Source organism: Lampris incognitus, chromosome 1 (assembly GCF_029633865.1).
Source record: "Lampris incognitus isolate fLamInc1 chromosome 1, fLamInc1.hap2, whole genome shotgun sequence".
In the NCBI taxonomy this organism is placed as follows: domain Eukaryota; kingdom Metazoa; phylum Chordata; class Actinopteri; order Lampriformes; family Lampridae; genus Lampris; species Lampris incognitus.
Window position 1 is genome coordinate 126,037,234 of NC_079211.1, and position 15,566 is coordinate 126,052,799.

Sequence of the window (15,566 nt, forward strand, 5' to 3'; positions counted from 1 at the left end):
TATCTAAAACCATATGCTTTTGCAAAGTGATTAATCGTAGACAACCACGTTTTTACGCTTATCAACAGTTACAACAATGTACTACTTTAACATGCATAACTTATACAAATTGGATCAAATTTGATGACATTCAAAATCTATTTTTCGAGATAAATTGCACAGCGGCTTAGAAACCTTGGCGAACCAACTCAAAACATGACAGAATTCAAGAAAATTCAACGAATGTTGTCATCCATTTCTCCACAACATCACGAGTGGCTTTTCCGCATTCATCCTGCTCAGAAACTCTGATTGCTTAAACCGAACAAATTATAAAGGCTAATTGGTAAAGTTAGAGTATAATGAAGGATGTGTGTTGATTGTGCAGACATGTAATGACTAGTGGCGCATGCTGGACGGCTGGGCTTTCTCCACTTGAAGACACCGAGTTACCTAGGGTGTAAGAAGGTAAAATCTGTGCTGTGGGTTTCACAAGAAAGACTCATCGAAACCCGTAATTTAAGCAAAAACTGATTTCCTGCGCGCTGGTGCAGTGAACAACACAAGCCACTAGATGACGGTAGTGGTCGATAATAAAGTAATTTCCTTTAACCCGGAAGAACTACTCAAAGATCGAGTTAAAAGGACAGGAAGTCTAGCTGAAATGACAGTTAACCATGGCGTTTGATGTGAAGTCCCGAGCCAAGCGATATGAGAAATTGGACTTTCTCGGAGAGGGTCAGGTGCGGTAGACAGAGCCACTTTTCTCATTTCTGTATTGCACTGCGTTTGATTTGTGTCCATCCGACGCTGCAGGTTGCGCCACATTATGGCTACAGCCGGCTTTGTGAAAGGCAGCTTGTCCAACAAAGCCGGTTGCTAATGTCAACGAACCCCGCATGTGGTTAAAGTAGGGTGACCAGACATTCCGGTTTCAAGCTGGGTGTCCCGAGTCCCGACTAATATCTGTAAAACGGTAAAATGTCCCGGTTTTCGACATCCATCCCCCAGATGACCCGGTTTTCACGGCAGTTAACAAAATATTGAATATTTTTGTTTTCAGCGCGTACAGAGACGTTCCCCGTGTTCTGTCCCACTCATTATTACCTAATCCAATCAAAAAACATGATGCACCACGTGTGTGAATTAAACACTGATTTGTCTGTATGTGTCTGTATGTGAAAGGTGCGCGAGCGACATTTGATCATTGCGAAAAAGAATAGCAAGCTATATTATAGCCAACACTTATTCAATGTGTTTTAAGGCTAAGGTGTGTTAAGGTTAAAAAACAAATCTCGGCTACGCTAGCCTGTCTTTTCTTTTTGTTGGGAGGGGATAAAAATCCTTTATCGTATCATGTCCGGCGAGACGGACAAGCGTGTGAGCGCCTGCATGTGCGTGTGCGCGTGCACGAACGTGCGGTACACCTTTTAGGGTACCGGTTTGGGATTTTGAAAATCTGGTCACCCTAGGTTAAAGTAAAACAAAAACAACAATCTGGTAGGTACCAAAAGTGGTGGTTAAAATGGCGTGCGTTGACGCTGCGTTCAGTTAAGGGTGCGTGTTTTGTATTTAATGGATCTGCGTTTTCTTTTTTTCTCCAGTTTGCCACCGTGTACAAAGCCAGGGATAAAACGACTAACACGATAGTTGCCATCAAAAAGGTAAGAGCATGCTTTAAATTATTTTTTTAATTTGTAGTTTACTTTGCATTAATGAATGTAGACTGCAGGGCTCCAGGTGGCGACTAACATTTTAATTTCGCGACCTTTTTTTTCTGACAGTCGCCAGTGGCCACCATGACCCACAGTCAAAGGGGGAAATGGCCATACGTTTTGTTTGTGTACTCAACTCGCATTGTGTCTCTTGGGACTGCGTCTGCCTGCCGTATCGTGATCTCCTGTGCAGTTTCCAATACATAAACTTCTCTGCACTTATGTCCTGCGGTGGTTGGAGCGTCGGCTGTACAGATGAACAGAAACAGTGGTTGAAGATGGTTAAACATCACGTTTATGTGTTAACTTTATGAACGGTGTTTAATTTAGTTCGATGGGAGTTTGAATCGCCCTGTGATGGACTGGCGGCCTGTCCAGGGTGTCTCCCCGCCTGCTGCCCAATGACTGCTGGGATAGGCTCCAGCATCCTTGCGACCCTGAGTAGGATAAGCGGTTTGGATAATGGATGGATGGATGGAGTTTGAATCTAGAAGTTAGATGTAGTCAGGGTTTGAGTTACGGGAGAGCTCTGCTCCCCCGAAAGCCTACTATTGTTTTTTTTCTACGGCGCCGGCAACTGCTGCTGTGGGCTATGTGTTGCAAATTGTCGCCAATCACTCATGGATGACCTGACAGGGACGTTCCAAATTCCTCTGAATATTTTTTTTTTTTGCCTGGAGCCCTCTAATATTAAAATGTAATGCACAGTATGTCGTCTTCTCTTGACAGATTAAAGTTGGCCATAGAACAGAGGCTAAAGATGGTAAGTAATGGGTTTGTCAGGTGCTGATGACTTTTCTTTTTGTACATTTGCACCATGGTCTGTCTGTTACCACCTCCATGTCTTTTAACCCCTTAGGCATCAATAGGACTGCCCTTCGAGAGATCAAACTACTGCAGGAGTTGCATCATCCAAACATTATTGGGGTAGGTGCCCATTTGTACCACAGCCGACACTTGTTTGGTATCATGGGCAATGAAATATAAATCGGAAGTCTTTGTTTGGTCCTTCTTTCTTTCACAAGTTGTATTCTTTTCTTAGCTGCTGGATGCCTTTGGGCACAAATCCAACATCAGCCTGGTGTTCGATTTCATGGAAACTGATTTGGAGGTGAGGCTGTCTTGACACTTAAATTTTTTAACATTTTTTTGCCATCTGCCTCTGTGTGAAAATATGTACACATTTTTTGTGAACTCTAGGTCAATAAAAGTATATTATCAGTTGACTGGACTGACTGGAATCCAAGTGCCACCCGCAGTGTTACCCAGTTGTTGTATTTCACAAGAAGGCCACAAGATGGAAGTCCAGTGGTCTATTTGCATGGTATTTGTAACGCTGTATGTGGGGACCTTCTGCTGTGAATGTAGGTGACCAGACATCCTGAAAAATTCAGGGAAGTCCCGAATTATGAGCAGTTGTCTTGAATCCCATCCTGTTCGTCCGGAAAATTGGACTAAACCTGAGTTTTGAGTAGTTATAGCGTAATGGCCTCCTCTGGCAACTATGTCAGCGGCCCTCTGCAATCCAGTCGTCCTACAAGGTAGACTAAGTGAATTTTGTCGGCTTATTAGTGTTGTTAGTGTTACTCCAATTTGTACTACAAGTCCCAACATTAATTAGATGGCGACAGACTTCTCAATTCAGCGGTGGCTGATTTATTCTTACTGTGTGCCCTCTTGCAACTCTTACATGCAATGTGGTATTCTTGACAACAGGTGTCGGTAAGAGGCATTAAATCACATATGACAAATTTAACTTGGACATTGTGTCAACAGCATTGTTACAGCCACAAAGTAACACACACGCGTGCTCTTTCCCCCTTATTGTTTTCTAGTATAGTTGAAGATGGCAGAAGTTGCAGTCGCGAGGACAGGGAAGGTTTAGCTGCAGGTAGCATCGCACAGACAGATGTGACAGGCACCGCACTGAAAAAATGAATAAGTAACAGATAATGATTTACACATTTCGATATAACAGTCATTGTGTTTCTTTTTCCTAATCACAGGCAGTTGAATTCATGTTCATGAACAAAAATTAAAAAAATTAGTGTTGAGTTTTGACTTTGATGTGTTTTACTGTTAATGTTTGTTAACATTTAATGTAGTGTAGTCAAGAACATGCCCACTGTGGCAACTTGATCATGCCCACCCCAACTCCCCTGCCCTGAATTTTACCAATACTCGGACCTTCATGCACATTATTTGCTGCCAAAATCTCTACAGGTTTACAGTAACCTGCAGCACTAATTGCTGGATTTAAATAGGGCACTAAGTGAATAATCAAGTTGTTGATAGGACTGTATATGGATAGAAAAAAATAAGTATGTATTTTATCTATCTGCCCATCTTTTGAGATTTTGGGTATACATTTGATCTTGCTCCTTCTACATATCTTTCTTTATTGAAATGTAGCAGTTGAAGGTAAATTCAGAACCTTCTTATATTGATTTTGCTACTGCATCCATTTCAGGGGGAAGAATACAGAAGTAGCACAGCAAAAGCCAAATTGCAGACACAATTACTGAGTTCAGTTCGCATTGGATTAGTATTATCATGTGACTTCAGTTTTCAGAAAGCTATTGTAGGTAAATATTACTTGTGCAAATTATAGACATGTCAGACCTGCACGGAATAAAAAAAATAATACTGACAATCTCTTAATTACAAATTACTGGATGTCCCCAGTTAATAATCCCCATGTGGATAGCCATTTTGTCTCTAACCCTTTGTTAAAAGGTATACAAAAATACAGTAGCGTATGATTTTATAATGGTGTTTTCCGAAGGCTGATGCTTCCACTCTGATGGCTGTTTAACAGTGGCTGATAAGTATCAAATTCTGTTAACAGACCAAGCCAGAGTTTTGGGGACCACAGGTGAGAAAACATTTTGAGATTGATTGGCATTAACTTGGGCTGTAAGAATATCACGAAGAGTGCGAAAATCAAATGGATGGAAAGATAGGATTGTGCGCTCTCTCTTTGGACCCTAAGTAGTCTCGAAAAGAAATCTGATAGTAGGCAAGGCTCCAGATGGGCACCCAGCTCCAATATATCAGACTATTAGAAGGAAGGAAAACAAGATAACTGCACTTAAAACGAATCAATATCAACCCGAGCTCTGGGGATGTAATGATGACCATTTCCAGCTCGCAGGCAGCAGAGGCAGAACAAACATGACAGTGAAATATGATGCTGATCTGATATCCAGTGTGGGATGTGTAAGTCTTGGTCACTGTATGTTTCCCTGAGCTTATCAGTCACAGATGTTGGATGTTTTTATTGTGAGAAACATGATGTAGCTGTGCTGCAGGAATGCCATGGGTTCATGTGAAGAGGTCACTTTAAAACAGAGCAGTCTTGCTGGGTTCCAACTGTATCCACTTCTGTGGCTGGACTTCATCTTAATAGGGATGGGTATCATTAAGATTTTAATGGTACTACTACTCTTACCCATACTGCTTATTGATCTGGTATTTTAACGGTACTCTTATTGGTTCTGTTATTTTTTTAAGATAAATAAATGAAACAAATTAAGAACAGAATTAATGTTGCTTTATTTTCTCTTCTGGACAGTGTTGCTTCCAATCATTAACCCATGTTTGTATAATTTAGTTAACTCAGTGTGGGCTCTAGGCTGCTAGCATGTACATAACATACCTGAGGTGGATGGGGCAATGAGAGATGAACTACGAGCTAGGCAGTCGAAAACTGCATTTCTCCACCTGTATATGATGCACTGTCGCTAGATGTTTCGAAAGATTGCTTGTGTGTGTGTGTCTCGGCCTCACTCTCTTTCTGAGACAGAGAGGCAGAGAGCTGGCCCCATCCCACGGCTCACACATATGACAGGCTCTGAGAGAGAATGATCCCTTCTGAATTTGGGAATAGTGAAAATGCATCATATACAAAATGTCTTAAACTTACTGAGTTGATGCGATAAAAGGTGCAAAATACATTTATGTAGCCTAAATAAATCAGGAATTTATTTTCTTACTTTCTCAAATACCAATAGCAGAGCTGTTAATGTCGGAGTTTTTTTTTTTAAACAGTATCTTATTTTACTTTTTCTTATAGAACATAGAACATACGTGTAAACCCCCCCCCCCAAAAAACACACCAACAAACAAACAGAAGGGAAGAGAAGGCCACTTAATACAAGGTAAAGGAAAGCAAACAAAAGGAGGGGAGGTGGACATTACCACCCCCACATACCCACATTCAGTTACCATTTGAATTTAGAGCAACAGCAACAATAAAAGAAGGGAAAAAAAGAGGAAGAAATCGTGTGCGTCAGAGTACAAAATCCGAAGAAAAACATTTATATACACATCAACCCATGGTATTAAATGTCTCTCTTGCAGTCTGTTAAACCCTTTAGTACAATAGCTGCCAACCTTGGGCTATGTAGTTTAGAAAAGGGGACCATATCTTATAAAATATATTTACCTTACACTTAGCTCTGTAGGTCAAGTATTTCATAGGTATAAACACAAATATAACCTTATGCCAACCTGCTATTGTAGGAGGCTTGTGATCTATCCATTTCAACAAATATTCTTTCTTGCACAGAAAAGAACACATAAAAGCCTTTTGGAGTAGGAGCTTTTAACCAGTTTGCTAGGCAGACCAAAAAGTAGACACAGAGGATCTTTTCCAAGTTGAACACCAAAGATTATGTTAAGTTTAACTATGATATTCTTCCAATATTCATCAACATATATGTACATGTCCAGACACAGTGGATATAACTCCCTACCTCTGTATTACACTTTATACATAGCTCAAACTTGTTATGATCCATTTTATGTCTAAGCTGGGGAGTTATCTGTAAGCGGTGTAATAGTCTTAACTGAGATTCTTTAGTTCTATTACAAACAGAAATGTCCTTTGCTAATCCCCATATCTCTTTCCAAGTGACTTAATCAATATTAAGGTTCAGGTAATTATTCCATTCATGGAGTTTGGATATCGGATTACTTCTATCATATTGATTAAGTACTCTGTATCCATGCCCTAAAATACCTCTTTTGTTGTGGTCCAAAAGTATCTTTTCCATCGGGGAGGGCTGGCAATTAAAGATAGTGTCCCTTTTGCTGTGCAAGAAACTACGTATCTGTAAATATCTAAAAAAAAATCACTTTGGGGTAAGGTATGTTTCTGGCGTAATTGTGCAAATGAAAACATTGTGTCTTTCTCAAATAAATGACCTATAATGACGATCCCTTTGTGTTGCCATAGCTCAAATCCAGCATCTGTAACTCCAGGAGAAAATTCAATATTATCCCATATTGGAGAAAGGGAGGATAGCATTCTTTCTTGTTCTTCTAATTTTCTAATTGCTACTCAAGCTTGTAATGTTGAGTTTACAATTATATTATTCCCAGTGATACTTTTAATTTTTTTTCCATTCAAAAGTGAGAGGAGACCCACCAATAACATATTGATCTGTGATGATTCTAGATCTAGCCATATAGATTCTGAATCATTCTTTACCCATTCAGCAGTATAATGTAACTGCGAGGCCAGTTGGTAAAGCCTGATGTTAGGGACAGACAAGCCCCCATCTCCTGCAGCCTCATTCTTCTGAAACCTTAGAAGAATGTTCATTTTAAGTAATGATATCCATCCCAACATTGAAAGTGGTAAGGAAGACCATCTCTCTAGGTCTTCATGTATACATTTTTAACAGGGGTCCAAAGTCAGCACCATACAGCTGTTGTAGTGAAGGGTTTATATATATCCCCAAGTAAGTGAAGCCCTTAGGTGACCACTTAAATGGACAGGATAAGGGAGGAGGTAAATCTCTTAAGACCACCCAGGAGGAGTGCCTCTGACTTTGTGAAATTAATTTTGAAGCCTGAAAACTTGCTAAAATTACGTATCAGATTCAAGACTGCAGGCATGGATACAGCTGGGTTAGTAAGAAATAGCAGGATATTGTACACATACAATGAAGTTTTATGGTTCCTGTTCCCAACTGAAACACCTGAAATAGAGGAGGAACATCTAATAGCTTCCACCAGAGGTGTTCGATAGCAATTGCAAATAATAAAGGAGACATGGGGCAGCCCTGTCTTGATCCTCGACCCAGGCGGAAGTATGAGGACTTTTTTCCATTTGTCAGCACTGCAGTTAATGGGTTATTATACATAAGCTTCACCCAGCTGATAAACTCCACCTCCAGACCAAATATGTCAAGTGCAGAAAACAAATGGGGCCACTCAATACGATCATAGGCTTTCTCAGCATCCAAACTGTGACAACTAAGCCATCCAATTAATGAAGTTGGGAAAGGTGAATAACATTGAGAAGCCTTCTCATATTGCTACAAGAATTCCTACCAATAATAAAACCTGTTTGGTCGTTCTTTATAATAGAGAGCAGAACTTTCTCTAAGCATAGGGCCAGGGTTTTGGAGAGCAGCTTAAAGTCTGCATTTAAGAAGCTTATGGGCCTATAAGAAGTGCGTTCATCAGCGGGTTTCCCTTTTTTAAGGATAAAGCTGACTTTGGCCTCTATAAGTGATCTTTGGAGGGAGCCATTCTCTAATGAATCATTTAGCATTTCAAGTAGGAGTCCTATAAGTAAGGGTTTGAACTTATAAAACTTGCACCCAAACCCGTCAGGGCATGGAGCCTTTCCTGGCTGCGTAGTTTTCAAAGTGTCCAAAATATCTTGCTCTGTAATCCGTTTATCTGTTGACATAGTTGAATTTAACACAGAGAAAAAGTTATCTAATAAGGTCTGATTATCTGTAGATTGTTCACTGACTATAAAATTGTTCAAAAACCTTATTAATACTGTCTATATTGGTTTTACTCTGCCCATTAGTCTTTGATGGATGAAAGACATTGAGAATCGGGCATTTTATGCACTAACATGGCAAGGTACTTACTGGGCTTTAATGCCAAATTCATACAACTTTTGTTTTGCAAATCTAATATTTTGTTCAGCTTTGTGTGTAAGTAAGGAGTTTAGTGAAGCTCTGGTGGCCAACGTTGCCTTCAATTTATTCTCCGATGGATTTTCAATATATTCCTTCTCCAGTTCTGAAAGTTCAAGTTCCCTCTGAGTCTCAAGGGATTTCTGTCGCTTACTCTTTACATATGATATATTTAAACCTCTGGTGTACGCTTTGCTTGTTTCCCATAAAATTGAGGAGGAAATGTCAGGTGTCTTATTAATTGTATAGAGTGCTTTGAATTCGGAATTAAAATATAAAATAAAATTTGGAACACTGAGCAACTGAGGATCAAATCTCCATGTCCCTGTATGGGACACCCCCCCCCCCCCCCTTGAAGTTGTAGAAACATTGGGCTATGATCAGATATGATGATACTTCCAATGGTGCAAGAGGTTATTAAGTGAAAGATCATTTTTGGGGCTAGAAAATAATCTATTTGTGAACTACTCTTGTGGTCATTTGAGAAAAAAGTATATTCTTTCTTTCCAGGGTGTAAAGTTCTCCAGACATCTAAGTATCCCATCACTTCACATAACTCCATTATTGCCCTAGCTCTTTTTGTAGGGGGATGTTTCTCTGCTGGGAACTTATCAATCTGGGGATCCATCAGGCAGTTTAAATCTCCACCTTTTATTGACTGTTCACATTCAACTTCACCAAATTCTGACAAAGCTTTAGTAAGCAAATCTGTTGGATGGGTAATATACATTCATAATAGAGATATTTTTCCCAAACAGTGATCCCCTCACAATAAAATACCTCCCACTATTATCTCTGACACATTTTTCCAGCTTAAATGGCAGTGATTTATGAATTAAGATGCAAAACCCTTTACTGTTTGAGGTAAAGGATGAAAATAAAAACACCTGACCCACCCATTCACATTTTAACTTAATACCCCTTTCACACTGGCCAAAAAACTGGCTAACATCCGCCTTTGGTGCGGATCTTAGCGGGTTTTTTTTTTTGGCCAGTGTGAAAATGCCATAAGATGTTCCTCATCTTTAAGGTGGGTTTCCTGTAACAGAGCAATTTTCACATCCTCTTTTTTAAGGAAAGTTAAAAATTCATTTCGTTTCACTGGATGATGAACTCCTCGCACATTCCAAGTACGAAACTTCACGTCAGATGCAGTCATTGTTAGAACTGTAAGTGTTAAATCCTAAATCCTTATTGCTGTTGCCCATGATAAATATGCTATCCATTATCATGCATAAATAATGACCTGCTGAGTGAATAATCTTGTTCATGGTAACTGAATGTAATTTCCCTACAGGATAGAACTGTGGCCTTCTCCCAATAAAAACTACATATGTTCAACTACTGTTACTAGGTCCTTAAGATATAAAACAGGACAAGTATGAAAAAACACACTAAACAAAAAATCTCTCTTCCCACAGGAATGCCCCAGAGGGAGAGCGACCCTTAACCATACGCTAGACGCAAGCATAGTACTTTAGAGACAGCACCTCATTAAAACAACAAACAAACAAAACCAATAATTAATTAGTGAAAAGAATAAATGATAAAACAATATAAGTAGAAGGTAAATAAAAAGGGGGCAAATATCAAATGTCAATGATAGTGATAGTGCTTTGAAATGAAGGATGTAACGGTAACATAAGGTATAATGATGATTACGACCATGCCCTTCTAAATTATGATATTGTGCAGAATAGGCAACACACTTGAGGCAAATAAATAAAATAAGTAGAAGGTAAAATAAAAAAGGGGCAGAATAATACTAGAATATCAACATCAATATTAGTGGATAGTGCTTTAAAGTGAAAGATGTAATGGCAACATAAGTTATAATTAGGGTTGGGCCCCGATACTCGGGGCTGAATGGCCCTGGGGCTAATTTTTGGAAATACCGAGGTATTGATAAGGTGCGAGCTTAACGGTCCTGCTATCGGTACTTCACTTGAGCAGTCACTTTTTTCGTATTTTTTCTCACTAGATAATAGTTATCTTGCACATTTATCTCATCTCACCAACTCCATCAAGTATCCGCTTTGCATATTATATATTTTCACTACTCTCCCAGAACTTACGATCGTCTGTTTAAACGTGACTCACTCTGCCTGCCTGCAGCTGGGGCGGCGGCAGTTACACACACACACACACACGCGCGCACGCTCGCAGCTCGCATGAAGGGCTCCAGTGACAGAGAAGCGATGTCGGAGAGAAAATGGTCAAAAGTTTGGCTCCATTTCACTAGAGCCAACAATGAACAGCCCGTTGCCACAATTGTGATACTACTGTCAAATATCCGCTTTGTATATTAGGCTATATGTTCGCTATTCTCCCAGAGAGGACGAGAGGTCTGTCTCTCAACGTGACTGCCTGCCTGCAGGCTGTGTGTGTGACACAAACAGATAAACACAGGTGCACGTGCTTGTGATGCTAGGAGGCTCCGTGTGACGTGATGGCGGAGAGAGCAAAACGTTCTAAAGTTTGGCTTTATTTCACTAGAGCTGACAATGAAACAGCCCGTTGCAACAATTGTGATAAGCATTTTGCATGCAAGGGTGGCAACACCAGCAATCTTTTAAAGCACCTTGCCAAAGTGCATCATCTCTTCATTTGAGAGGACAAGTGTACGGTACCGATAAGAGTACCGTTAAAGTACCGAACCGATAAGCAGTACCGTTAAGAGTAGTAGTATCAATAAAACCCTTTAGGGGCCCCACCCTAGTTATAATACGACCATGTCCTCCTAAATTATGGTATTGTGCAGCATAGGCAATACCCTTGAGGCAGATAAAATGTGTAGCATTCAAAATACAACTGCTTTTGGGTCGGCGGTGGTGTAGCGGTCTAAGCATCGGCTTTGTGTCGATGCAGTTGCCCACTGGAGACTTGGGTTTGCACTCCGGTCTTGTCGGATCCGACTATGGCCGGATTCGATGAAGCAGCAATAATTGGCAACGCTGTCTTCGGGAGGGGCGCGGAGTTGGCTTGTGTTTGTCACATGAATGCATCTCTGGGTGTGTCAGAAAAAGCAGTGATTCGGCCTGGATTCGCCTTGTCACGAAGATGGCGAGGCATCTCCTTTGAGACTGCCGGCCGGAGAGATGCAGTTGGCGAACGCATGCAGTACGAGGGTGAGTGTTTGAATTAGAATAGGGAGCGATTGGCAACTAAATTGGGAGAAGAGGGGGAAAATCAGAAATAAATTTAAAGAGAAAATACAACTGCTTTAATCACATTTGGATTTTAAGTTCAACATGTACAAGCTCACGTAAGGTTGCCTGTATCCACTTGTTTCTTAAGAAGCCAATGGGTGCTGACATGACAGATGATTACTTCCGCTTACTGGTTTTCTTTTTCCGGTTGAGTGCCTCCGCCAACCATGCCACCATGATAGCAAAATCCACAGCTAGTCCAAGGCAACGTTATATTAATTAGATAATTTACAAATTCTTGTTCTTGTTCTTAAAATGAGCTCGGGTTCAACTTGTGCCGTTGTTGGTTGCCACAACAGTTAAAGGAAGTTGAAGGTTTTGTCAGAAACATCTTAGTTTGTTCATAAACAACTTCGACAAAAATGTCCGTGTCCCGCGCCCTACGCCGTGCACTCCATGCCAAGGAATGAGGAACGCAAAGTAAGGTGGCTTGTGGCTTTGAGACTGAAATATCCTCCTTAGAGTGTATGTTTGCTCCTTCCGCTTTGTTAATAAAAAGCCCACAGAACTGCACCGCGATCCGGAGCTCTATGTGGGCTACAACCGACCTCTGAAGAGGAGGCGAAAGCACTAGCGAGTGTGACTGAAACGGATAATGTCAGTTTCAGCAGCAGCGTTAACGTTGATGAAGACCTTGAAGATGGACCTCGTAAGTTAAACTACAGTTATTCCGTTTTATGCAGCAAAGTAGACAGAAATACAGGACATATAATAATGTGTTATGTCAATACAATACAGTGTTTATTTTCCTAGTGTGTAACTTTGGCCTTACTTTTGTTTGTCAGACTACTCGGTGGAATACCCCTGGACTGTCTCAGACCAGACCAGCATCTCAAGTTCTGCACCCCCCCCCCGACCCACAGTTGCACTCAGTCCATACACAGTGGGAGGACCCTGCACGACAAGATCACGATTACTGCCAGAGAGCCAGCAGAAAAGATATGCAGGATAAGATGACTCAGTGTGATGAGATTGGCCACTTTATGCTTCAAAGTGACGCAGATGCTTTGCTCTACGCTGGTATAGCCCTGGAAACATTTAACATTCTTTTGTCAACACTAGAAGGATATGCTTGTAATTTATTTACAATGTCTGTGCGAGATCCAGTTCTCATGACACTTATGAAACTAAAGACAAACCATGTAATAGGTGATCTGAGCAGACAGTTTCATGTATCACAGAACATGGCTAGCAAGATAATCTCATATTGGAATGACAAACTGGAGGAAGTTTTGCAACCTCTAATTCCATGGCTTCCAAGAGAAACTATTCAGGCAACTATGCCTGCAGCATTTAAGAAGAACTTTCCTAATACAACATGTATTGTAGATAGCAGTGAGAGCCTTTTACAAAAAAACCCAAAACCTTGATTCAAGAGGGGAATCCTACTGCCATTATTATTCACATAACTGAAATGGTAGCTATTGCCCCATGTGGACACATCATGTTCATTTCTGTAGCATATGGAGGGCGATGCAGTGACAAATTCATCACCATGGACTTGGGAATATTGGACTACTTAATGCCTGGAGATGAGGTCATGGCAGATAGAGACTTTACCATAAAAGACTTGCTGTTTGAGAGAGAGGTGAAATTGGTAATGCCTTTTACAAAAAAACGTGGACAGCTCACTGAGGAGCAGGTGACAAGCACTAGACGAATTGCACATGTGAGAATGGGGCAGCGTCCATGGGCTATTTTTAGCCCTTCCCCAGCGGAAGAAGAAGCTTTGCTGCAAATGGAAGTCAGACATTGGATGCACTAGACCACATTAGAAGTAAGCAGTTTGTTGTAGTTTTCTTCGTAATTTAATATTATTGGATATATGGCAGCATATACGTGAGTTGGTGTTGTAAACACAGCCATGCTGTACTGTCTAACGTGCTCCGCATGTCTGACTTCCTGTGACGCGTCCATAGCGACAGCAATGCTGTGACATCACTCGGGACACTGCCCCATTCATGTTGAAAGAGCAATCCAGCATTTGAAAGCTTACAAAATACTGTCACGGGTTGTCTCTATTACCATGGCTCCTAAAATACACAAGATTCTAAAAATATGCGCTGCTCTGCCAATTTATCACATGATCAGCATGAGTTGACCATATTTACAGGACCATCAAATGAAATGGTGCCATAATGGCTTAAAGATTGATTGGTACAAAACATGTAGAAAGAGAGAAATGGATATTATGTGAACGTTTGTTGTGTTGTACAGAATGTGACTACTTGTACATTTTATTCACGTAATATAAACTATATACATTTAGTGCCATCAGTAACGATGAAATCTTGTCACCTATAATGTAGAGCTGCCCTACTTTAATGTTTACATTGAATTTGTTTAAACTCTTGTCTTGTTTGGAACATTACCTTGAAAGATGGTGAAAAATATGTAACCACTTGCATCATTTGCTGTCATCAACTTTTTAAATATGACATGCAGGTATGCGAATGTTTTTAATTTTTATATGCAGTAAAATATACTGTTGGAGTCATGTTGCATATCTTTTCATTCTTACAACTGTGCCAGCATCCAATCAGAGATGTCATGCTGATCCTCTTAATGTATGGCAGATATTTATGGTCATGCCAAATATGCAGATGTGCACTAAACCTTGCTCATTATCTCAACATATCTTTCATTTAGCTTAAATTGTCCTGCAGCATATTCATCTACAAGCCGAGGTAGCATATGTGAGAAGTAAAAACCTCTTAAGTGCTTTACTTGCTCCCTGACAAACACCTCATCATACTGTACTATAAAGGAAACATGTTCACTGGATGTCCAGATCAGAAATGTAGCAGACTTTAGACCTGTACAAAACATTGTGAGCTGTACTTGCATGTAATATCCCCTACTGCCAGTTTTCTGCAGCTGCAGCTCTCCATGTACTATTTTGACATCACTGCATTTCTGAGTAAGCTGGTCAGTGAGTGAGGGCTGGGTTGGCACAGGGCATTTTATTTCCAGAAGCACACACAAGTCAATGACCCTGTCAGGGCTGGCAGAGAGCCATGGTTCTTGGACACTTACAACAGTACCCTTGTGAGTAATGTTCATGCCCTGTTCTGATGGCAAGCTCTAATTTCATTTTCTTTACAATAGTTAGTTGCATAATTTCCACAAAAGGAGGCGTATATGTGCTCACATAGAAATTTGTCAGTGCTTGTGGCTGCATGTACGGGAACTTTGCTGTAAGTCTGATTTTCCTACAATTGTGCCACAAATCAGATGCACTTTGGTCTCTCGTTTCTAATTCTAGTTGTGCTGCTTGTGTGTCACTAACTTCCAACGTACACCTGGTAGAATGTCTTGCATGATTCACAGCTAAGATCATAATTGTGTCTGGTGTGGCTGAAAAATCTCGTTATCAACTGCACTGTTTTGTTCTGCTGATGGTGAGGCATTAGAAAACTTTTCAAGTAAAGTGTTCTTCAGGACAAAAAGTGGTTGGATAGGGGCTTTGGTCCACACTGTCTCTGAAGTCTTTGTGTGACAGATGATGTGGGGTATTTGGGAGTGCTTGAGTCACTACGACCCTACAGTTCACGTTGTATTGCTGTTCTGCCTTGTGGTGCCTGAAGTTAATCTGACTCAGACGTTTAGGCTCAAGTTTCTTTGATGTCCCTGCATTCCACCTGTGCTGTTCATCTGTACATGCAAGTCCTGTTTTGACCACTGTATTCTGCACCTAAAATAATGACATCAATAGTATC

General features: G+C 40.6%; 1 protein-coding gene across 1 annotated transcript in view; it reads left to right on the forward strand.

Annotated features, from left to right (window-relative positions):
- Positions 1-649: 649 nt before the first annotated feature.
- Positions 650-15,566, forward strand: part of cdk7 (cyclin-dependent kinase 7) — a 28,122-nt gene continuing 13,205 nt past the window's right edge. Inside the window, exons 1-5 of the mRNA XM_056288352.1 lie at positions 650-722; positions 1,584-1,643; positions 2,424-2,457; positions 2,554-2,621; positions 2,737-2,805. Of these exons, the coding sequence (XP_056144327.1) occupies positions 657-722; positions 1,584-1,643; positions 2,424-2,457; positions 2,554-2,621; positions 2,737-2,805 (297 nt within the window). The 5' untranslated portion in view covers positions 650-656. The remainder of the gene's footprint in view (positions 723-1,583; positions 1,644-2,423; positions 2,458-2,553; positions 2,622-2,736; positions 2,806-15,566) is intronic.